At 33.4% G+C, this 23,382-nt stretch overlaps 1 protein-coding gene across 1 annotated transcript in view; it reads left to right on the forward strand.

The window, feature by feature from the left end:
* Positions 1-23,382, forward strand: part of LOC108145804 (phosphatase and actin regulator 4) — an 88,426-nt gene that overhangs the window by 11,360 nt on the left and 53,684 nt on the right. The window contains 3 exon segments of the mRNA XM_017271378.2: positions 11,424-11,588; positions 11,653-11,751; positions 13,729-14,196. Of these exon segments, the coding sequence (XP_017126867.2) occupies positions 11,424-11,588; positions 11,653-11,751; positions 13,729-14,196 (732 nt within the window).

Below are 23,382 nucleotides of genomic sequence, written 5' to 3' on the forward strand. Positions count from 1 at the left end.
TGTAAAATCAATAACGAAAAAAAAAAAACGTTGGGAAAAATGGCGAAGGCAATTTACGATGTTCAATTACTGGCTCGCAAAAAAAAAGGCGAACAACAAATTGCCTTCAATAAAGCATAAATCGAACTAATCGAACTATCCCCTTGCACTTTTGCCACCTGAAACCGTTTTTCAATTTCGTTTCAATTCATCAAAATGTTGATTTCATTTCCCTCTGGCGGCTAAGAATTGTTCTGAAAAATGTATAAACTTCCATTTCCCCTTTTCTTAACACCTTTTTCTTCGCCCAGCTGTGCTAATCAATAATTTGTTGTTCTAGTAGGTTTTGTTTTCCATTTTTCTTTTTACGCCTATCTGTAATCTGGCCATATAAACTTTATACAACGCTTCTCCTAAAATTTCATTGAAGTCAGTCCAATTCTGTTTTTTTTTTCTTTTAACGCTTTTCTATTTTCAATTTGCACGCCAATTTCGCTGTCAGTTCTACAGTTACTGCCCATTAGCCGTAAAAAATACAGTAGCTATAAAAGTGGAGTGCTGAAATGAGGAGGCAAGCCGAGTTGAGAGCCGACAGACACACAAAGTAGTCAAATCGGTGGCAGAAATAATAACAACAAAGTCAGGCGAGCACATGTGCGAAGAATAATCGCTTTTAACCCATTGGGTGACGGTTTAAAAATGGTTTAAAAGCTATATAAGTTAATGTTCCAAAGGGGTAAAAATAAGGTATAAAGGTCATGAACTATGGTTGGGAAAAACTAATTGAGTATTTATGTTCAAATAAAAATCTATATATTTAAATTTTGTGAATGTTTGGGGTATAAAATATGATCAGTACAAAAATAAAGGTATAGGAAAAAAAATTTTATGAACAAATAAATTAAATCTTTGTTAAGGTACATTTCTTATGCAAAAAAAGTTTTTGGGTATGAAATATGATCATTATTTATACTTTTATTCTTTATTTTGTGTAAAGAATGACATAAATATAAATGAATTGGCAAAAAACAAAGGGTTAATATGCTGAACTCAAAACTTGACACATGAAGTGGGCAAAAAGTGGGATGAAAAGAACTCTCAATGCTTTTGTCAGTGCATCATTATTTTTGAAGGGAGGTGTGTCCTCTGTTTTGTTATTTACACACCATAAAAGACAGGTAAATTTGTGTACACAATAGAGCCTGCTGGAATCTGCGTATCTTCTTTTACCCTCTCATTTTTGGCTTCCAAAATTAGTTTTTTCGATGACGCTTCGATTGACAGAGCCATTGGGCCAAAAATTTGGTCATGGTTCTGTCTCTTTTCCGTTTATGAATTTACGAGGCCCTAATCGAACGGCAATAATCAATATGTTGGCGTCAAAATGTTTTGGTTGATTAAAATTCTGCTATTTTTGGTCTGTCTGCGCGAAGGGAAGTGGGCGTAAATTATACAATTTGTAGATTCTTACGTAAGCCTCGTTTTCGTGTTTACAATTATTTTGCTGTCTTCTGTGTGTGGGGTTCCAATCGAAGGTGCTAATTGGTCTAGGGTAGAAGTGATTATTGAATGATTACTGTAGATGATTATCAACTTCATCAGGAAGGTGAGAATTATTTTGCACTTTTATTTATTTTTTTTTTTTTGTGGTTGTCGTCTTTGGTTTCCATGTGCGATAAAATATCGTATTCTTTAATTTATTCGGCATTCTTAGTCATCCAACGAAGTTCTTTGCTTTACTTTGACTTGACTTTTGTTTTGGAAATGTGGTTTTAGCTATGGCATGATAAGAATTGTTTGCATAAAACGTGAGTTTACCCATGATTGATAAGTATTTATTTGCCGGTTGATTGGGGAATTGAAAGATTGCTCATTGGTTTTTTTATTTTACTTTGTTAGTTGCCTGGAATTTTGGTAAAATTTATTTGGTGGAGATTTAATGAAAACCAAAGTCTAGGAAACCTTAAAAATAAAATTCTAATTTTATTTAATTAAAGCTCTTTAAAAAATGTTTTATGTTTGCAAATTTTTTGGCTTAGTTTATACAAAATAATATTTGTTGAGTCTCAAAACCACTCAAGTTTATGACTAACTAAAGTGGCACTAAAAATTAAAACCTTTTAACATAAATTTTTTTTAACACTCCCAGTTAAAAAACTATAGGTTTTATGATTTATTCCATTTACTGCCATAACCTGACACTATCTTCCAACTCAATTAATTTCAAAGTTATTATTTCAAAGTTCAAGTTAGTCCCAGCTTAAACTTCAATTAACAAGTTTTGAAAGCGTTTTAACACATTAACCTGACAGCTTCTCGAACAAAAAGCCTGGACGATAAAGTTAGAAACCCGGCAACAAATCGAAGCCATGACCCATTGATGATCCGAGGAATATGATTAATGGACTAACGTCTGTAATGACCCTCAAACCAACTCGCTTAGTCGCACTAACTTGGCCCAGAGCCCGATGAATTCTATGAGTATGTGACTATACTATATATATGTATGTTTATGTCCCATAGTTCCATCAAACAATAATGATCGATCAAAGTGATGGACCGCACCCAAGACCAAAATAAAACATAAAGCCAACACGATGGCCATTAATCAGAAAAATGTTTATGTTAATCGGTCAATCGACAGAGTTGAACGTAAAAAGTTCTGCAGTCAAAAGAACTCAATTTCATTCAACAAAGGTTGCAATTTACTTGTTGTTAATGACTGAATATGTATGAGACAATGTAAATAAAAGTGTGTGAATATGTATGGGTGTACAGTAATAAAAAAGCTATAAAAATAAAAATAATAAATACATAAGCAAATGCAAGTGCGAAAAGTAGTAAAAATATTTGTGAGAAATATTTTTAAATTTTTTGAGAATTTCCAACTTTTAATTTGAGTTAAATAACGTTTAACTTACAAAATTTAAGATTTTAGTAGACTGGCCATTTAAGCAACTATGTATATAAATTGCTTTCCAAATGTTGTATATAATGTCTTGTCAGTGCATTTATGTATTCAGATTTATATCTTAATTTTACTAATGTATTGAAAAAGCGTTCCGGGAATATGGAAGACGATATATTGGTTAACAAATATAAAGTGTGTTTTATATTTGAAGAACAATATATGCATTTAATGAATTATATTTGAAGAACAATATATGCATTTAATGAATTAATGAGTAAAATTCATAAAATGCTTTCTGAACATCTTTCTCAGTGCATTTATGTATTTCGACATGTATTTGTAAGTTCTAAAAATTTCTTTTCAGTGCATTTATGTATTCGGATTTGTATCTGTCAATTTTCATTCGGCTGCCTGCGCTTAATTAATGAGTAAGAACTGCAAGTGAAGGCCAGACAGAGGAAGATGCTTTGCAGGTCAAGAGTTTTGGAGTCCAGAAAAGCATTTCAAAATTGATATCAATTCGATGTCTCTTACATATTTACCCTGTCCATCTCCTTCTAAATGGAGAAAATACATATTTGCTGGTTTACAGTACAGTCTGTGCAAAATGTGTCAAAGTTTGCTGCTCATTTCCGTCGACTGTCATCATCGTCATCGTCATCCTCAACGTCGTCGTTATTATCTTCCTGTGCAGACATCCGACCAGACATTGTCCAGGTGTCGGATTCTATTTGAGTTTCCCCTCCCATTTCTCTCCTTCCACTTTTCCACGCTTTCCCCAGATTTTCCCCGAGATTTTCCCTTATCTGTCTGGCTGTTGGCCAATTTGACAGTTGGAAAGTTTGCCACTCACAAGAGGACAAAGTTTTCCTTTCCCAATGCTAACAACTGTTTGCAGCAATTGCAGAATATATCAATTAACTGTAGTTAAAGTTTGCTTTAAAAGTTATGGATTTACATTCAACAAGATTCATTCAACAGATATTGATATTTAAGTTCCATTTAGTTGGCTCAAAGTTTTGAAACTTATTAAAGATGAGCAGTACACAATTTAATTGGTTCTACTACGACTTTTTAGACAAAGGAATATTTTGATCTTGAGTATGTAAAGTAATTTATTCTGATTGCTAATTTGTTATTCATGTTTAAAATTTGAATGGAAATTGCTAGGTAATTTTTAAAGACTAATCTTTGTGACGCAGATTTGTTAACAAATATTTTTAATATATTCTCAGGTTGAAAATAATAACATGCAACCACAATGTACTTTTTTTTATCTATTAATATCAGCCAAAAAAACTAAAATATGCTTCAGTTTTAAAATTTTTATAAATAATGTCCAATAAAATTTTAATGGCAAATTAAAAAAGTTAAGAGCACTTACTAGCTCGTAATGTATGTTAAGAACCCAATAAAAAGCAATTCCAGTTTTGCAAAAATTCTTTGTTGTTGGCCAGCAAAAACCCAACATGTAAATTAAAAAAATATTTAATAACCCTGACATACATTTATGCAAATTTTTTTGCGAGCTGCATAAAAAATTGTTTATGAAAAAAATGGTTGTGAGACCAAATTGAAGTTCATTTTTTTTCTAATGAAATTGGTCATCACACAAAATATTATGTAAATACAGAAAAACAACTTTTGTTTTTCTTGCTCGGGGGCTTTATTTACATTTTCAACTCCGCTTGTAAGTTGTATGCAAATATTTGCCTTAAATCTGATTCGGTTTGGTAGACAAAAGGCCATTGAACCTTTGGGTGAATATAAACAGAAGAACAACAAACTACAATTTAATCAGAATGAAAATGTGGAAATTTGAGCCTGTACACTTGGGATTTTATTCTGCCGCACAAGTCAATTAAGTCGATGACGATGTTCATTTCTATTTTTAAACCCTTCGGAAGATGTCAAATGTCAATGCAATTAGCCGCGTGCATTTTATAAATGTCCAACTTGGAGTACGAGGAACTTGATCACAGATGGGCGGGAAAAAGAAGCAGTTTCAAAGTCCTCAACGATTTATGGCCAAGCTTTTAATATGCAATTTGTTATTGTTCATTTGTTCGATCGTCGCATGATTCATTGCCATTCCATTATTTATAAAGTCTCTTTCTCCGCTTAATTTCAGCAATTGTTAGCCACACGAATTTCGACCAATTACGTGCTTTCGTACAGGGAGAAACAAATACAATGTTTATGCTTTGAATTCCATGAATTCCCAAATACTTGAAACCAAAAAATATGAATTAATAGTAGCAGAGATACCAGACATAAATAATTAAGTATCAACTTATTCTATTTGTCTGGCAGCTTTGCTGATATTATTAATTAAGCTGATTGTTAATACTTTTACTTTTAAAATCGCCAAAAAAGCAGTAAAACTAATTATCAATAAAACCGAGAAAAAACAAAAACATTAAACATCTAGAAGATTTGAATTTAATTTGTTTACTGTTACGTCCGGCGTTGCCACCTTATTGTTAGCTTTTGAAGCTTTTGTGTAAGCAATTACATGATATGGTGTTTATACACACACGTATTTCCCCATTTCATGAAATGATTGCACGAAATGGCCATCGTATAAACACACTAAGAGAGAAGTAGAGAAGCCGGGAATCATTTCTGAAATTGGTTTCATAATTGACTTTGACACAGACGCCGGCAATTTGCTTTTGCCGGGAAATAATGGGAATTGCGCCTGCAATAGGGTACAATTAGTTGCAACCGAGAGGAATGTGTTTGGGTAGAACTTTGATTGGCTGGGAGCAGGTGAATGAGTTGGCTTGAAATGATTGCTATTTATGGGTACAGCGGATTGGAATTTGATGACAATAAATCTCAAATGACAGTGACAGGTGAAAGATAAAATTTAATATGAATGGTTAAGATATACATCAATATTCAAATGTTTTTATGTCAATGCACATAAATAAATAGTCACAAGTTGGAGATGATGATCAACTGAAAAAATTCCACTGTTAGGTAAATAAATGAAAGTATAATATCAAACTATTGAAAGCTACAAAATATATATTTGATCATCAAATATTAAAAACCAAATGTCATGTGTCAAAATCAACTGAAAAATTAATATTACTATTAATCATCACATATTAAGAGAAAATCTTTTTATTTAATTCATATTCTTATTCTGCCACATACTTTATATAATTTTTGGAGAGTCTAACAAATACAGTTTATATATCAGTTTAAATCGCCAAGTGTCTATTATTTTTATCTCCTTATAATCAGTAAATAATAAATGTTCATAGTCATTGCTGTCACTCTGCTCAATGTCAACCACTATCGATGGGTGATGTAAAGTGAATCGGATTTTGTCATTGGCTATGACTACGTTATGCTTCAATGCTTTTTGTTTCATTCACGAATACGTACACACACACACACACACACACACAGAAAATAAAATAAACAAATCCCCCGCCCTGTTTCACCCTTTGCTGCGCAACGTGGCGTATACGTAATGCGATTTTAAAATTTTGTGCATGTGCATTTGACGCTGCTGGCGCTGCGATGCTTTTTCGATACCTTGCTCAACCAACTACGTGCCTCGAGGTGTGACCTATCCCCTCTTTTTCAACCCCTTTCACTTGCCATTTTCGATTGCACACGATTACATTTAATTTCAAGCTCCATATTGCCATCAAATCGACATTGGACCTGGCCCACAATTTTTGCGTTCAATTCATTTGTAATTGCCTTTTTGCCTGGCTTCAATTAGCGCGCGGAATAACCTTCATAACAAAAATGCCACACAAAAAATCTATTTCATAAAAATTAGCATGCAGTGCAGATTAGAGAAAATTTCAATTTATTTTTCAAACAATTTGTTACACTTTTTCTTTTCTTTCGCAAGTGTTTCGCTTTTCGCCAAAGGCTTCAACCCATCTGACATTTGACTATGCTTTTTCTCACTGTCGGCGGATTAAGCTTAAGCCTAGAGATGTGCAGGGGCTTTGATTTAAGTCTTAACGATATTTTTTTTTTAAATTAAATATAACAATAACTGGCATTCAAAAAATTAATCTTAAAATAAATGTGAACAATTTATAGTTGCACTTAATATATATAATTTCATGAAAGCTAAGGTTTAAGGCGTAGTTTTTGGCCTAAAATTTAAATTCAGGAATGTGTAAGCGATGAATATAAAATTTTCTCATGCTTCCATCTCCAGTACATCGCATTTTTTTTCGTTGTAATTAACTTTTGGTTTGTTTTTGTGGGATTTCATCTTTGACGTGTTGTGTCAACCTCTGTCTTCTTTTTTTTATCACTTTACTTTTGCTTTTGCTTAATTTATTCGCCAAAACAAAAAACACATTTTGTTGCATGCGATAAGCCGTAGAAATAATTTATATGCTTTGACTTTGTTAGGTGCAAATCCCCTGGTTTTAAGTTTTTTTCTCAGCTCTTTTTTTTTGTGTTATTTTAACAAATTGTTGAGCACATCACGTTGCGCAAATAAATTCGCCCATGTTATTGTTAGCTGTCCGGTTTTGTTGTTATAGTTATTCTTCGTGTTTGCGGTGTAGTTATCAGCGACGAATTTTGTTTATTTATAAGCGAGTAGTGCGCTTTAAAGTGGAACACGCCAATTGGCATTTTTCATAGAACTGTATTTGTATAACTGCCTTAGAAATCTTATAGATAGGAAAAATCTTGAAAATAAAACGAGTCTTTTGTTGGCAAAGTCAGCTGAGTGTTTGTATAAATGAATTCATGGAATTTAAATTGATAAACATACCTGAAATGCAATGAAATTATAAATAAAGTCCTTAAGAAGTTTAATAAATAACATTTTTAAAATAGACATATGTTCGTTCAAATAAAACCAAAAGTAAGTTGTTTCCACACTTTTGGCCTAAAAATGTAAAAAACCAAAATATTTTTCCCCGCTTGTAAATGCAAATTCAAGCGGAAATCCATATCTTTTGAACTCTTTTTCATAAATCCGTTTTGGACATTCATAATTCTTGCTAGTAATAATTTATCAAATGGATGTTTTCATACTTTTACTCCTCATCCGGCTGCCAGTTTATGGCATGTTTTTTCCAAGTACCATGTTTTTTTTTTCGCTTAGTACCCCCTTTTAGGTTCCTCACAGCTTGTAAACATACCTACAACAATGAGAAGAAAACATTTTTCCAGCAAGAGTCAGCCATATTTCTTTGGTTTTCTCTTCGTCTCGGTTTTGGCCTCAAGCGAATCTGGCGGGCGCCCCGAAAAATTGGAAACCAAATACAGTAGAACCTCTTTGAGTAACGTTTTTGTTCAACTAAAATAAAAATGTATTAAAACATTAAAAAGAAAATATTTTAAAATATTTAATTCTTTAAATGAAATAACTATAAAATAAAAAATGTATAAACGGAAAAATATTAAAAAAAATTATCTTTATTGTTTAGTTCGTTTTCATATAAAAAAGCTTTAATATGGAAGTAAAAATGTTTAATTGGTATTAACCGAAAGGAAGTTATATAAATTGGAAATGGAATGATTGATGAAAGAAATGTATTGTTTAATAAAATAATTAATTCAAATTATACAACAAACATATATCTGGGTATTTTAGTTAATTCATATAAAACCCAAACCAAAAATGTATTAAAAAATACAAATTTAAAAAAGACGGACTTTGTTTAAAAAATGTATTACATAAAAGCTAATTTAAGATATTTTTACTGTGGCGCAAAAGCGAGAATAGCAGCAAAAAACAATAATAGCAACAACGAAACGAACAATGACAACAACTTTCGCGAAAACCCGTTTTCCACGCGTTCGCATAGCATTACTATTCTCGATTTTTTTTTGTTACATGTTTTTTTTTTCTTTGTTGTTATTGTAGTTGGTTTGCCGCGCCCTTCACTCGCTTGATGTTGTTGTATTTGTTGACGCTTTTTTAGAAGCCAAAATCTTGGAAGCTGCATTTCATTCAAACTTCGACTTTTGAAGCTTCCAAAAAACCGGTTTTATGCCACAGAAAAACGTTGAAATAAAATTATTATAATGACGACGACAACGCTTTATTTTTTGCCTGTGCATATAGTATGTTTTATTTGTTTGATTTTGCTTTTGGTTTTCCCTTCGGGCCATTAAAAAAATGGGAAACAGCCGCGGAAATTGGGGAAGACGCATTCGAAATTGCCATTTCGCGTTAACATTTTCTGGTCTCGTGCTGAGATTCTGATGACGTGTAATTTGTTTGCGCAGACTGTGGGTATACTGGTTTTATGGGCCTTTGGATGGGAATGATATTATTTTGAAACTAATTAACTGCTGTGTGGGAAGATGCTTGTGGCTATTTTTTCTCACCCATTTGAATAATTGAGTCGAAAACAAACAAAAAACTAAATGAAAATCACTTGAATAAATTTATTTGTTTGCTTTGGATGTGAATTAAACCATTTAAAGTTTTATGGATATATTTGGATTTTACGGATTTATGGCTAAGAAGCAACAATTAAACTTAAAAAAACATATAAATATAAGTAGCTGACAATCAAATTTTTTAAATACTTTCTTTGTATAAGAAGAGCATTCAACAAATTAAAAATGACTGGTACAATTGCTTTGTAAATAAATATGTTTACCCAAAAATTTGTCACCCAATTTCCCGGGCATTTTCCGCATTTTCCCCCCTGCTTCCCAACGATTTTCTTTTGTTGGCGCCATTCGAAATGAGTCAAAGATTTTCCTCGCTGTTATTCTTTGTGGGTCGTCTGTTGTTGGCAAAAGTAACTCCCTCAATGTGACACACTTCCACGAGATACATAAAAACCAGAAGTAAACTTAAAGATGCTCACTTTTATTATGTAACTTAGCTGCTGCTGTTGACCAACAATTGACCACAATTGGAGCAGTTTCTGCTTGTGCCAGTGGGAAGCCCAGTTATGGTAAGAAGATCACGAAGCCAAATAGTTGTTAGCCCATTTGCAGTAGGTTTACTTCACAGTTGTGGCCCCTCTTATTTTTTCTCCTATTCTCAGGTAGCCTAATTTCAACGCTTCAATGCAGGCAGCACTTCAAAGTTTTTCAGTATGTGGGTGTAGTTCTTTATGGTCCAATATGTATGCCAAAAGCTTATCTGAAAAGCATCATCAACAGGAAAAGGGGGAAAAGTGCACTTGTAAAAAAACGCAGTAATTACAAATAAATTTTACTCTATTAAAATATTTTTCACTATTATTTTCAAGTTTTAATAAGACAATTTTCGGAATTGATTTTTATATATATTAAATATGAACTATTTTAAATAAAATATTGTTCACATTAATTAAAATATTTAAATATTTAATCATACAATTTAATATGCAATGCATTTAATATTATGATTTATTATTTAATAATTATAGTTAATATAAAATTTTAAATTCAATAGTCATGTATTTGTGTACTTATGTATTTTTACTATTCCCTTTATTTTTTGTCAGTGTAGGTCGGTCGGTCCAACTTGGAATGAGACGACATATCTCGAGCTGTTTTTGTTGACTCTTCTTTAACCTTATCTACAATCCTTTTGCTTGAAATTCTCTGAGTATTTCTCCCACTTTCCCCGCATCATCAATTGTTTGGCCAAGAGATTTCCCAAAGCAAACTGACACGGAGCTTCAGATGGCAGAAAATAAATTTAAATATTTGTCCAGTTGGAGACAAATAAATAGGTTCCCCTGGGAAACTTTTTTCGCTTGAGTGACGAAAATGGCTAAGAATAAATTGATAAACCTTTTATATTCAATATGTAAACAAAAATTGGTAAAAAAGGAAAACTAAAGTTATCTTTTTTTAATTAGGTATTCATTTTTTTTTATTGGCTTAAATAAATTCATAATATTTTGGTCTTCCCCACTCGCTTAAAATACTTATTTTTAATAACCTTACTAATAGCATTTTACGCATCATTAAAATAGCATTTTGTTTCTGGTTGTTGCGGGTAAAAAAAACCATTTTTAAATTCCTAATGTTCAAAGCACTTCGTAAAATATTGCTTTACTGTAAAAAATGCAACAAAAGCATTAATAGTTTACCTAGCAGTTTGCAGTTTACGAAAAAAAAACATAAATGAACAACCACATTCCGCCACAATAGCGGTAAAAGTGGGCGTGAAATGCGGCCATTTAATAACCGGTGGCCCAAAATGGGGGAACGCCTGCTTCCGTTTCCGCAGAGCATTTCCATTTTCATTGAAATGTATGCGATGTATGCTAATTGCTAATTGTAGCCTAGCTTAGCCCTCTTCGTTTTGATTTTTGATTGCAGCTGAGATAGCATACTGTTCTCAATTACATTTGTCTTTGAAAAGAATATGTTTCATACTTGAAAATCACATTAAAAGTCTGGAAAATTCAAAGATTTCATCATAAAATACCCAAGAATTTAAAATTTTATTGTAATCGGAAAAAATAAATTGAAAGAAAATTCTTACTTTTAAATAAACTTTGAAATAAAAAAATATTTTGCAATTTTATTATTCGGGTTTAATTTAATTTTACGTTTAACTCTTATTTTGCAGCTAAGAAACAGAATGGAGCTGCCATACGCACAAATAGTTTGGGATCGGGCACTAGAACACCGCCCTTGGAAAGGAAAAGCAAACTTAGTGCGCTGGGCAGATTCTTTAAGCCCTGGAAGTGGAGGCGGAAAAAGAAGAGCGAGAAGTTCGAGGCGGCCTCCAAATGTAAGTTTGTGAAATACTTATTAATTTTAAATGTTCTAAAATGTTTATTTCAATTGAATAACAGCGCTGGAGCGTAAGATATCTGTGCGTGCCAATCGTGATGAGCTAGTGCAAAAGGGGATTCTAATGCCAGAGAGTCCCCTGGGCAATATTCCAGAACCAGGTGAGTAATATTAACATTTCTACGTATGCCTTTAATTTAAAAAAAAAACAGGAAATACAGCTAAAGTATTAGATTATTATAGCTTTCCTTAGTTTTAAGCAAAATCAGGAAAATAACATTAATTTTATAAAAGAAAATAAATGTAAATCCGCCAATTACAAAGCAAACTCCCGCTTAAATATCAACATATACATTTGTTGAATTTCTTAATGCGTGCCAAGCGCACAAATTAACTTGCTGATTATTCCCACAACTATATGTATTTTGTTGATATTTCTTCTTCGTTTAATTCGCCATGTGCAACAAAACTTTTTGTTGGCTGCCAATTGTTGGCAAGTTTTGCTTACGGCTCAACCAGAAGAAGAGCAACAAAAGCCAGCGCAAGCATAACGGAAATTGGCCATAAGCCACGCACGAAATAGCCATGGCTTATGGTGTGATATGCCCCTTCGAAACCCCTCTCGGCTCCTCAATCTGCCTAACTAGACAGGTTAGCACTCTGCTAAATTGTTTGCCAGCCAAAGAAGAAGCGTCTTCCTTCCTTCCGCTTGAGTTGCGTAGTTGCGTAGTGGTGACAGGCAGAAAGACATCTCGTCAATTGGCCGGGTTGTGGTGAAACAGAAAAGCTAATGGGGGCTACAGAGGCAAAAATCAGAAAAATAGAAGAAGAAAATATAGAACCGAATTCTTATAATATGCTTAAGAACTCGCGTTTTAATGTTGGTTTATCAATCCTCAAGGAATAAGAATCTATCAAGTTTGAAATATACCATACATTCAAAAATATATCAAAGGTTTCATGCTTTGTGCTGAAGAACTCGCGTTTTGACTTTGATGTATCAATCCTTAAGAAACATAAACTATCAATTTTATTTAAAATATGAAATATATTCAAAAATAGCGCAAATATTTTATGCACAATAGATAATAACTCGTGCCTTAGTTAATTTATCAAGCCTTAAAGAATTTTTGATTCCCATAAAGAGTGTTATTTTTCTCAGTGTAAAAGGCGAAGCAGAGACAAAAGTGGACATTGGAGGTGTGGCATCTCAAGGAGGCGCCTTGTCAACAGACTTTACGAGTGTCCATCGTCGCCGAGTCGCGACTTTTCCGCTAAATGCCAATTAATCAGTGGCGACTAATTGTCCATGCCCATGGAATCCAAGGGGAAACAAGAAAAGTAGAAGCCTTTCCTCACTAAAAACGCGAAATGCATTCAAATGAGATTGTGAAAAGGGGGTTTTAATAAAGAAGGGAGGGGGTATCTTTTTATAGCGAGAATTCCGAACCTACCTCAACTTTGAACTGCTTGCGGCAGGCAAAGCAAGCAGTTTTACGAAGCCACTCCACCACAGATGGCGCCACCCAGAGAAAGTCATTCCCCGAATGAAAGCTGTTTGTGAACGCAACTAAAAGAAAGCTTTTATGAATGGATTGTTATTTTGACCGGCGTTCTGTAAAGTATTTCCTGGAATTTTTTATTTGCCGATTTCCTAGAATTTTATTAAATTTTTTTGCAGGGTTATTAACCTAAAGCTGAGATAGTTCTTGAAACAATCATTTTTGGCCATTCTTTAATTAAAATGTTAAAACTGGTTTTTTAGTTTTAAAGATCTCCGTTATTGCATGTTTGCATTTATTATTATTTATGTGATATTTATATTCAATCATTAAATGTTTTACTATTTTACTTTTCAAGATTTTTTATTTTAATTATTAATACTATTAAGGTATTTTACATGGTTGTTTTTAGAATTCGAAAAATAAATGCAAAGAAATCAAATCAAACCTTTTTTTTAAAAATGCAACTACTTTTTGTCACTGAGAATAAATAAAAGCAAACACAACTGAAGTCTGTTGTGAGTTTGAAACATTCCATTCTAATAATACCTAGTAACTTTTTTTTTACAAACTAAATAAAGAATAGTCTAGCAGCCATTTCTAAAGACTCAATTAAAACTGGTCATTGATTTGCAGGCGAGGAGTCGTATTACAACAGCAGCAACAGTGGAGCCACCGCCAATGGATCCCTGCTCAACTCAGCCGTCCACAACAATTCCATGAGCCAGGCCAACAATTCCATAAATGCCACCACCTACGGCACCGCCGGCAATCCGCTCATCTCCGCCGCGAATCAGAATCAGAATCAGAACCAGAACCAGGGACTTCCCAACTCGATCTCGGTGCAGCAGTTCAATAACGGACAAAATCCGCAGAATTCCATGGCCAATGGCCTTGTGGTTGGCGTCGGCGTCGGCGTAGTGGGTGGCGGCGGCGATGGCTCCTCGGACACCTCGTCGCTAAGCGGTGGAGTCCCCCACTCCCAGTCGGCGCCACAACAACTGGGCGTGGGTCAGCCACCGCCGCCACTAACACCACTCGCCCAGCACCACCAGGCGTTGGCCCAGCAGCTGCAGCAGCGATTCGCCATCAGCAACAATAACGGTGAGTTTCTACAAAAATTAGTAAAATTATTAAAAAGATTCTTAATATTAAATAAATGAAAAAAGTTATTTCTTGGAGTAATTTCGGGTGATTTTATGAGGTAAATATCTCAAGAGATCTGAAGAGACGTCCCAGAAATCTTTAGTTTCTCATGTGATATTTCTCAAAAGAACCCACATAAATACATAAAATATATTTGAAGTGGTCTTACAAAAGTCTCAAGAGATGCCCCCAGGAATATATATTTTCTCATGATATTTAAAAAAAGAGAAATATTAATAAAATATTAGAAAAATAATTCTAATAATATTTCAAATGATAGAGAGTAATTAATATATTTTAGAGTGATCTGGTTGATATTGAAATTAATAAAACTATAAATACACAACATTATTATTTTAATATATTAAACTTTAAAACTGTACACCCTAGTTTTTGTGAATAAATAAATATTTATTTTTGTTTGACATGCGTTCTACATGTTGTTTACATAAAATGCAAACAAAAAGTATGCAATATAATGTTGTATTTATACAAATTTAATCTCACAATTATTCAGGAGTAAATAATCTTTAAAATAACTGCAAAACATTTTAATATTCAGTCTTAAATTATAGCTGGGTCAAAAATATTAACCATATTTTTTCAAGTGTTTCCTCCTCTTATTTTCGTCATCAACGTAAGCCATAAATTAGAGACACTTAAAGTCCATTTAAGCTCAGTTAACGCCTAGTTAAGGGTCACCCACGCACACACGTTTACACTTAAATTTATGCAAATACTCCTACGTCTGGGTACATGTTTGCTTTTTCAGTTTTCAAATCTTTTTCGAGCACTTGCGGCAGTTTGCTAAAAGTCTATCGCATGTTAAAGTAACTAAATGCGTTTCTCAGACAAGAAACAGTATAACTTCAACTGTGAAACTTCTTTGATTTAAAAAAAAAGTGTAATTCTTCCAATTTTCATAAAATGTTGCAAAAATAACTTCATAAATAAAATTCCGTGAAACAAATTTTGTTTGTAAACTATATTTTTATGATTGAAAATATATTATTCGATTTCTTTATAAGTTTAAAAGGTTTAAAAGTCTTAATTCTTAAGAAACAGAGAATAGCATTTTAAAACATAGTTTATTTTTAAGTATATATATTTTTAAAGCAGTTGGTTTGTTTTAGGAATGTAAGACTGTGGCTGAAAAATTTGGGGATGCCAGGCATCTTGCCATAACATTTAACATACCACAGAATCTTCAGAGTTTTCGGCATTGCGTTTTCATCTCCATCTTTATATTCTTCTGATAATTAGCACAGCTACGTACACTTATCGTCCAGTTTGCTTTATTTTTTTGATGACTATTAAATTTTCATGGTACTGCCTAGTTGATTTAACTTTGGAGCTTTTTATTGCCGTTTGCATTTGGATGGGGTCCTCTCTTTCTGGCCGGATCCACCCCTTTCATTCGCACCCATTGAGAAGCTGCAACCGGCATACGGTTATATCTCTCCTGCCCTCTCTTTCGCACAGTCTGCGCACGTTTTGCGCTTTTGTTTATTTTATATTTCGGTGCTAAGAGCAAGCTCCCCCGTTTTTCATCTCCTCTCTTCGTTGCTCTCTCTTTTTTTTGTGGGGCATTTTTATAGGAAACCCGATTCCAATCCGCTCTCTTGCTCTGTACGCTTTTGCTCTCTCTTTCTCTCTCTCAAACCTGTTAAGATACAACGATTGTGTGTTAGCATTTCTGATTGGAAATTCAGTTCTCATCCAGTTAACATTATAACGCGTTCTCGTCGCGTCCGTAAAAAAATTAAATTATAAAATAATAAAACAATAAAACAATAACACCAAAAAACGTGCCGAAAACTCAAGCTAATCGGTATAGGAAATTATTAGATATTACTGCAGCACTATGCGAATTAAGTGCTTTATAAATAATACGTAATTTACCCCCGTGTACATAACATAATGCATAATAATAGTGTTAGTGGTTAATAACAGTACGCAAAAGTAATTGCAGTTAAATATTTCGACTCCCCTCTTCGCTCCCTTTCGCTTTTTGTGCTTTTATTTTGGGAGTCACATGGGTGATACGCCGGTTCTCTCAGGTTTCTGGGTTCCCCAATACCACAATTCACAAATCCCCCAATCGAGGGTAAACAAACGCCGACGAGGAAGTAATCGTAAACTACTACCGCCCATAAAACACTGCAGTTATTAATCAGTCGCATATTGGAATGTCTAGATCTGAAAATCAAGTGTCCATTGAAATAGAAATTGCTTATGAATGCCATTAGCTACAAAGTTTTGGAAAATGGGAGTAAAAAATACGGCAAAAGGGTTTAAAGTGTTATCTTCATTTTGAAAAAGTAACTTTACTAGTTGCAAAAGTGTTTAAAATTGTATTTTTATTATTAAAAAAGTGTTATCTTCTAAACTAAATAATTGTTAATTTTTGAACGACATATGTTATTAGAAAAGTTTACACTTTTAATTTTACAAAGGTTCCCATAAAATTGTAATATTAAAAGCTAATCTTCAATCTTGATAGTCTTTTAAAATAAATTTCGTACCTCCAAAGTTAGTCTCTAAATTATTTAGCTTTTAAATATTTTCAGCTGTTTATCAAAACTAAAAATAATCGAAAGTTTCTTAGTCATTAGTATGTTTTTTAGGCGTTCCAAATATTTATTACACAATTAGTCATATTTTGATAGACCCAAACCGGTTCATAATAGAATTTCCATATTTCCACAGTTAAATTCGAGGAGATCTGGTTATGGAAAGTCAGCTTAAAAGTATTTAATGTTTGTTTGAGCTGGTAAAAATATGTTTTTTAATCGCTACAAATACTAAAAGCCCCAATAAGTCACATTTTTATAGACGTAAACCAGTTTCTACAGCATTTTTCTTATCTCCAAAGTTATAATCGAGGTTTCATAAAACGATGAAGTGGCAAACACTTGAAGCTAAGCTGTTATTTCATCTAAAAACTACTTTTAATGTTTTAAAATGACAGTCTTACATTTATAATAGTTTCAAAAGCGATTTCCAGATCTGCCAAAATTCCTTTTCAATTTACCCATAAAAACCACCGCTTAGAGTTCCCCTTCAAAGTCATTGCATTCTTTTCAAACCGCAAGCCTTGTCATCATAGAAATTTGAATAAATGCAATTTAAATTGACTGAGCAAAAGCAACAAAAATAAAAGAAAATTCGGCTAGAGGGGGAAAACGCTTCGTCAGCGTCACCCGCAAAATCAGAAAACAAATAACAAACCAAATGAACTAGCAGCGGCAAAAAAAAAACAAAAGGAAAACATTTCGGCTCTTGTATTTTCCTTCGTTTCGCCGACGAACAGAACCCACAAAAGCGAAACAAAAATATTTTTGTTCCAAAAAGGAAAAAATACAAAAAGGAAATTTTTGTGTAAATGCAACATGCGAGTGCATTAGGGCTAAAAAGAGAGGAAAAGTGAAGAAGGCAAATTAAACACGGTTGAACTTCTGCCGCCCACTTTTTCCCCGTTTTCTACATACCAAAACATACATTTACATTTCAATTTAGGTATGTCTGTGAAAACATGGTGATCCCTACATATGCCTTATTTACTTTTTAATAAAAGATACTCAAAGGATAAGATTTAAATTTATAAATTTAATAAACCCCCTGTTTATAAGGTTTTAGAATCATGATAGCTCGAAAAGTTTTTTTTTTTATGAAAAATGTATCCCTTTTTTTTAAGAAACTAAATAGAAATGGTAAATTTGTCTTTTTTTAAAATAATATACAAAATGTATATATTTTTTGGGGACTCCACACAAAAAGAAGTCATTTAATGATGAATATTTATGTTCATATTACAGGCAACACCCTGTGAAACCCTCTGAATGGGCACCCCTGTTTTATTAACAGGGTGTTTCCTTATGGGACCCCCTTTTCATTTTAAGCCCCCTTTTGCCTCAGCCATACGCATTGCCACGCCATAAATTGCGCTCGCCTGCACGTCAGGAAGTCGTTGGAGCTGTCGAAAAAAGGGGGACAAAGGGGGTTGGGAAACCCTCGCAGCGCCGCCCAAAAAAAGGGGGGTGTAAAAATATAGGGGCGGCAGACAGGGGCGTGCAGCAAACTTTAATTTTCCGCCATTCCACTTTCGGTTGACTGTTCGCTCACATTACGCATACGCAGCGTTGACGGCTGCGAAAAGTATTGCCTGCCATTGGGCGGCTCTCTCCCTCTCTCCTTCTCTATTTCTCTGCACTTCTCGCTTTATCCTTTTCTGTGCCTTTTCTCTGCCTTCACTCTGCATTCTCTTTGCTCTCTTTTCGCCTTCTCTCCCTTTGTTTTGCTTTCTAACCGCTCTCTGGGTATATCCTTTTTTTTTCTCTCCCTGCTCATTGTTTTGCATTGTTTTTATAAACTTTCATTTCAAAATTTATTGCAATTATACTTGAAAATATTTAATGAGCATACCTTTTATATATATCTGTATTTTGTTATATTTTTATAATCCATTTTGTATGCGAATTTCCTGCTCTGATAAATGTTGCAACGTTTTTTTTTTTCCCCTTCCGAGGTCGACCACCTTTTTCCTGTTTATTTTCCCATTGCATTCCTGCTGTGCATATGTGTGTGTGTTTGTCTGTGTAAAAAGTTCTGCAAGTGTGTGAGTATTGCTATTTTAAAATCATTTGACTGATAGATAGCCGTTTTCGATTATTATTTTTATTTATTTCTCCTGTTTCTATACACATAATTATGCACTGATGAATCATCTCTTGAGTTCAAGTTCTTCGACTTTGTTTCTGTCATCAAATTGATAGCCTTTCCCGCTGAGGAAAGCACTTTGCAGTCATTGTTGGGATAGGTCACGCACTTTGTAATGAGAGTGCGCCGTACAGTGAACACCCATCCTGTTGCTCTCGTTTTCCATTCCCGCTGGGAGCTTATGCCTAAGTGAGTTATGGCCATTAGTTTCGTTTTTATGGCCAAGTGCTTAGAGTAAATGACCACTGAAAGAAAAACGAAAGTTTGCTTAAATAGATAAGAGTATATTGAACTGCCAGCAAAAGAGATATCGAACCAACAAAGGAAGATATGTACATGTATATTTGCCTTATCTTATTTTCAATTATTATAACAAATGTGTTTTGAATTCTTTGTAAAGTAAAAACTTTTCAAACTTCAACTGCTTTATTATTATAAATTTAACAACTAGACTTCACATCTATAATATTATAATAATTAATTTAGCAACTGGAGTTTACATTTAAATTCTTCTAATTACTTTCTAGAGCATAAAAATGTTTCACAAATATCCAAAATAAATCTGTCGTACATCAAATTAAATATTTGCTTAATGCAAACAAAAGGAAGTGATACCACTTGAGGATGAAAAATATTTACAATTTATGATACAATGTTGGCTAAAAACAGATAAATAATTTATGATAAAATATTTATTTTTCCAGCCATATATAATTTATTATACAATATTTACTTTTGCCATTCCCATATCGTATTTCCCACCAATCTCCGCATTCTAATCTAAAAAAGATTCTCCTCTTGTTTCGGCTCTTCCCCAAAATGAAATCTTATTAAAACCGCATTGCTGGAGATAAGAAATACATGTGTGTATATAATATATCTTCTATATATATAGAGTACACAACACCTAATTGAGTCAGCCTGATAATGCAACTAGTTGGAGCCAATGGGAGTGTGTGGAGATTTCTACTGTCTCGACAACTCTCGTAATCTTAGCATTTTATAGGAATGTTATTCTCGCTTCTTTTTCTCGAAGGTTGGGTGTACTTAGTCATCAAGGGTGTTTATAATTGATAAGTTATAGATTGCTTAAACGAGACTTCCAGGTACTTGGAGAACTTACAGTTTATTCAAAAACCATCAAATCTATAAACAATAAAAAATATTAGCATTAATATTCAGTAAATGAATACAAATTAAAAATTATTTGAAAGTAGTAATTAATCAAAAATTTAAAAATACGTTATTTTAATTAAATCATTTTATTTTTATCAAACAACTGCTTTATTTCAGTCATTCTTTGATTTAAAACACTATTTACATGATATTATATTTTTTGAATTAAATCATTCTTAGAATCAAACCAGCAGCTTGAATCAAATCATTAACTCAATCAAATCATTATTTGCATTCAATCAGTTTATGAATCAATTCATTATTTGAATCAAATAGTTATATGAATCAGACCATTATAAATTAAGTCTATTTTTAAATAAAACCACTAATTGAATAAAATTGTTGAAATAAATCAATCAAGAAAATATAAAAGTAGGCCAAATGTTTTTTGTATTACAATTTGTATTTAATAATTTAAAGCGAACAATGTTAATATAATTTCCCCCGCGGTTTTATTCCATTTTTTTGGCTCTACACCTGCTATGTATTTCTTGTTTTATTTGTTTTGGCTAACCGGCTCATTAGTTGAGGTCACCTGATGAATGAATTCGTTCCAATTTGTTTACCCTCCCAGCGGACGGACAAATATCTATCTATTATAATGGAAATTAATGTGCAAAGTCGCCCGCGCTAAATCGATTTTCATTCACAGCCCTGTTTTGTTTGTAAGCGAATTTAATTTAGATAATTAAAATCCAGAAAAAAGGAAAACACAGAGTTTGGTGGGGTGGGCAAGTCAATAGTCCAATCGGGGTGACCAAATAGAGACGTGAGACCACTCCCATTTTCATACCTATATATATATAATTTTTTTTTTTTTGGTTGCATGTCCGACGCTCGTAATTCCGACATTTGGATATCCGGTTCCTGTTCGCGAGCCGACACACATGCAAATGGCTCAACAGGGTTAGCTTCTCCATTATTTTAGGGCTTTTGTGGGTGGTGTGTCGATCTACTTACTAATTTGTTGTTCAAATTTATATTTCTCTGGATATATATGTATACAAGTATTTCGACCCTCAGCCCATTAATTAGGAAATTCTTTTCGCCGTTTTTCCGATTTATTGTTTTCGCATTCCCCCCAGTGTAAACATATTGCCAAAAGCCAGAGCCAAAGAGCAAATGGGCGAAAAACAAACTGAACAGCTCACAACAATCTTTCATTTTTTCATTTTTCATTTCACATTCATACCCTATTGTTGGTCTGGGGAGTGCTTAACATTTCTGAATGTGGAGGTTAATTTGAAAAATGGTGGAAAATTTGATAAGCAAAGATAGGGGTTATTAATGAATGTGTTTGTGGTTGGTTCTCTCATTCATGTATATATTTTTTGCTTTAAGAAGTTCGTGATGTAGGTCCAGTTTATTTATTTAGTTTTTAATCCTTTAAAGGCTGCGTTAAATACATTTGTCTATTATTAACTTGGATTTGCTCAACTAAATTAAACGAAAAGGTCATATGATATTCTGGAATACCTTTTATCTGCTCTTTTAAAATTGCTAATATTTTATTGATTGATTGGCAGATGCCGAATACAAAAGTTTGACTCTAGTTAGATGTGCTTAAAACTTTGTGTTCCACTTTCTCGACTTGCCACTACATTATCAGTCTTAATACATTTTTAAAGTATTTATTTAAGTACTCCTTAAAAGCTGCTTAAAATCTATTATTAACGTAGATTTTATTAATTAAATTAAACTTTAATATCATATTTTAAATGTTATTGTCAAATACTTTACACTGTTCTTTTGAACTTGCACTTATTTTTGTAATTGATTGGTAGCTGCTTATAAAGTTGAACATAAACAAATTCGACCTAAGTTCAGGGTGTTTAAAATTCGTTTTCCATCTTAAAATTTCACATCCTCCACTTGATACTCAACTCGCATTTTGCCATCTTCGCTCCAGCGAAGGCAACAATTTCGAGATACATTTTTAAAGGCGCCATAAAAGTCGAATGATGACAATGTCAATGTCTTGCCCCTCAATCCCCGAATCGTTTCACCTCTGGATACGAAAGCATGTGCTACTGACCTCCAGCCGGGGCCATAAAATCCACACTGTGCGAAAAAAAAACAAGGAATGGGAGGTAATGGGGGGAAGGCGGGGGAGGGGGAGAGATATGGAAGAGATATTGGTACAGAATGTGGGCGCCATCAATTATAATTCTCGCGCGCAAAAATTCACTTTTATGGTGGCGTATACTTGATGTGGTCGTTCGTTCGTTGATTTCCCATGTTTGTTTCGCTATGTGTGCTTGTGTTTAATTATGAACAATTGGCTGGCGAGAAATTTGTCTCACTGCAACTTCCGGTATTTCATTTCATTTCTCTTTTTTGAGGCTGCCTTTTCTCGCGGTTCTTATTTATTCCCAGAATCATCGTTCCATTGAATAAAGCCTCCAGTTTAAATTGGAATTTTTGTGGGTGGATTTTTGATCAATGCAGTCACAATTTTTCCCCTCCCTCTGTCTTTTTTTTATATATATATATATTTTATATATTGTATATCGGCCCGTGCCTGTCGCATTCGCTTTCGGATAATCTTTATCAATTTGGGCCACTGACAGTTTCGCTGGTAGTGTTTTTGTTTGTGTCTGCCGCTTATTTATGGACAATGGGCTGCTTGTTTAAGCAAATATGGCTACAATTCAGGCCAGTGGCTTTCAAGTGGGCAGCATTTGCCATTTTAAAGTTGCCACTGAAATTTAAACCATGTGTAAAGTGGTCATGAGTGTTTTTGACGTCCCAACGTTGATTGCGTAAAATGATTTTTGTATTTTGTAAAAAGATTAGGAAGTGCTTTTGTTCACGGTTGATAGGACAACCAAATTTGAAGATTTTATATTGCCTTAGTTTAGAGAAATTATTCAATAAAGCGAATAGTTTAACCAAATACAAATTTTGTCTTTAATACAAATTATTTTTAACAATGCTCGACAAATAAGATTTTAATTAATCTTTAGAAATCAATGACATTTAATTTATTGGGGGCTTAATAACCAATTTAAACTCGAGAACTTTGACGCATTCTGATCCTCCCTGCTATAAATACACTCTACGAGTAAATGCCCTTGTCTATCCGTCGGTTTTATCATAAAGTCATCAACCAATTTATCAACCCCAAAAATATATAGTCACCCAACCGAAATTCAAGCACAAAAAGCGTCTACAGCTTCCTTAAATGTTTATAATTAATTTCACATAATTATTAATAACCATTTTAATTGGTTCCTGCTGGCGTGTCAG

The sequence above is a fragment of the Drosophila elegans genome, unplaced genomic scaffold, assembly GCF_018152505.1.
Source record: "Drosophila elegans isolate 14027-0461.03 unplaced genomic scaffold, ASM1815250v1 contig_208, whole genome shotgun sequence".
In the NCBI taxonomy this organism is placed as follows: Eukaryota; Metazoa; Arthropoda; class Insecta; order Diptera; family Drosophilidae; genus Drosophila; species Drosophila elegans.